Genomic DNA, 2,227 nt, shown 5'->3' with positions numbered 1-2,227 from the left:
TAAAAATAAATTCCATTTGCTTGACTCATAGAAAAAAATCAAGCCCGCACATGAAGGGCAATGTTGAAAATATATAATTATATATGCACTTCAACATTTTGTTACATCTCTCTTTTGTGAAAATTTCTCATCTCATTCACTCAAACAAATTAAGTACCCTATCATATATATTATTTTTTCCATGCGCATTTCTTGTTCTTTTTTTCTTGTCTATTTTCTTCAATAAGCTTATAAATATAATTTGCTGTTAGTGGTACGTTAAATTTTGAAAACTACTGTTTGGAAGAAATACCACCTTAATTAACATAATATTTCTTGCTAGTATAACTCAAGACTTTTATTACAATTTTGATATATTGCATAACTCAATTCGTTAGGTTAGATTATGTAATACAAAAAAGATATCCAAATAGCAAACACAAACAGCATGATATGTTCAATTCTCAGCCATGTATATATTTACTTTGCCCTAGCTAAAGGAATATGCCATTTATAGTTATTTAAGTGAAATCATTTGTAGGTTGTTTTATGGAAAAATCGAGTCTAAAAACTGCCAACTTAATTAAATAACTAGTCCGGTACGTCCTATGCAATTTGCAATGATAGCCCCCAAGATGTTTAGATAATTATACTATAAATAGAAGCAAAAATTTCATTAGCTTCCTCATCCTTCTTACAATTATCACAACTTAATTAGTAGTTATAAAATTAAGATTTATAGTTTCAATTAAGAAACAAAATGGGATCAAAGGCATTTATGCTTATTGTTTTGGCTATTTTACTTGTGATAACATCAGAAGTTGCAGCTAGGGAGTTGGCTGAGAGCACCCCCACTACTACGGACAATGGTATAATTCCTTTCTTTTAAGACATTTTTCACTTTCCTAAATGTAAAATATTTGCTTAGTACATTTCAAAAGTTTTAATCTTTTTCATTTAAACCAACTTAATTTTCTGATTTTACGGTGTTCGATTTGCTATGAATAATTACCTTTATTGTACATCAACTTAACTTGACGATATGAAAAAATTTATACACTGATAATTAATGCATGAGAGTTAAACTCATGTATGATTAATATTGGTGCAGCAAAGGTATCCGAAAAGAAAAATGATGATGTAAATTACTCGAAATTTTTAGGAGCAGGATTTCCAGGAGTCGGAGGTGGCGGATTTGGAGGATACCCCGTAGGAAGATATGGAGGATACCCTGGAGGCGGATATGGTGGATACCCTGGTGGCGGATATGGTGGATATGGTGGATACCCGGGTGGTCGTGGATATTATGGAGGTTATCCAAGAGGCGGATATGGTGGATATGGTGGCTATGGTGGTGGCTATGGAGGATATCCTAGAGGTGGTTGGTATGGAGTATGGCCTCGCGACTAATTAATTTACTAAGGAATATATATATGAAGAATATTCAAGGTGTCTATATATAATGTGTAGTACTCTTTCTGTCCTAAATTATGTGTCACTTTTCGTTTTTTCGTTTTATCGTTGGAAGTATGAATAAATGTACCAGCAATATCCATTCACTTACTATGGGTGGATGGTCATGTCATGATTTTATATCTGTATGTGAACTTACTTGTATACGTCTTTTTTTACTTTACATATAATTGTCATTTATAAAATTAAGTGAAATCCAAGTGATCGTCGTATATTTCCTTTGTATTTATCCTCTTTTTTATTACTTTACGTTATACTATTACTATTTGGAGAGTCATAGAACTACTTTTTTAACCATGATTTTCTCAAATATTGGCTTATAACATTTTTTATAGATTCTAAATTATTATGATATCCAAATTCACAGCGAAAATTAAGTTGTTACGCGAGACCTTGAACAACTATCTCAATGCCCGCCAACTCAAGCCATTAACGTATTGTAAAGTGCATATATTCTTATTGAATCCATCCAATTTTAAAAATTTCTGCACGAATAGATATTCTTAAAATTGTTGGGAAATTGGTAAAACTATCAAGAAAATAATTATTCAGATGGTTACCCTTTGCAGTAATTTGTCATCAATTAGATTAATACACACATGATGTGATTCGTTGCCAAGATTTTGATTTTAACAACCCAATTTAACAATAAGTTAAACATACACTGTCACACCCTTTTTCTACCCCAAAGATATGTGTGTTGTGTGGATTGTAGGTTAAAGAGTTTTCCAATTAAAGTGACAATTTTGATATAGGGATTATTTTGTTATTCAGA

At 31.4% G+C, this 2,227-nt stretch overlaps 1 protein-coding gene across 2 annotated transcripts; it reads left to right on the top strand.

Moving 5' to 3' along the window:
* The first annotated feature begins 528 nt into the window (after positions 1-528).
* On the top strand, positions 529-1,675 carry LOC107818395 (uncharacterized). Of its 2 annotated transcripts, none has more exons than XM_016644398.2 (2): positions 529-848; positions 1,142-1,675. In XM_016644398.2, exons 1-2 carry the CDS (start codon positions 740-742, stop codon positions 1,387-1,389), a joined length of 357 nt encoding a protein of 118 aa, XP_016499884.1. In that variant the 5' UTR covers positions 529-739; the 3' UTR covers positions 1,390-1,675. The 2 variants fall into 2 exon arrangements, with proteins under 2 accessions (XP_016499884.1, XP_016499883.1); XM_016644397.2 differs by having other exon boundaries at positions 658-848; positions 1,091-1,675.
* The last annotated feature ends 552 nt before the right edge of the window (positions 1,676-2,227 follow it).

This window comes from Nicotiana tabacum, chromosome 14, assembly GCF_000715075.1.
Source record: "Nicotiana tabacum cultivar K326 chromosome 14, ASM71507v2, whole genome shotgun sequence".
NCBI lineage: Eukaryota > Viridiplantae > Streptophyta > Magnoliopsida > Solanales > Solanaceae > Nicotiana > Nicotiana tabacum.
This window is presented reverse-complemented; position numbering and strand designations above follow the sequence as displayed.

Bases quoted from the DNA above. Each gene is read 5' to 3' on its own strand.
- LOC107818395 (XM_016644397.2), top strand. From the start codon at position 740: ATGGGATCAAAGGCATTTATGCTTATTGTTTTGGCTATTTTACTTGTG. The intron at 849-1,090 runs GTATAATTCCTT...ATATTGGTGCAG, and splicing joins CCCCACTACTACGGACAATG to CAAAGGTATCCGAAAAGAAA.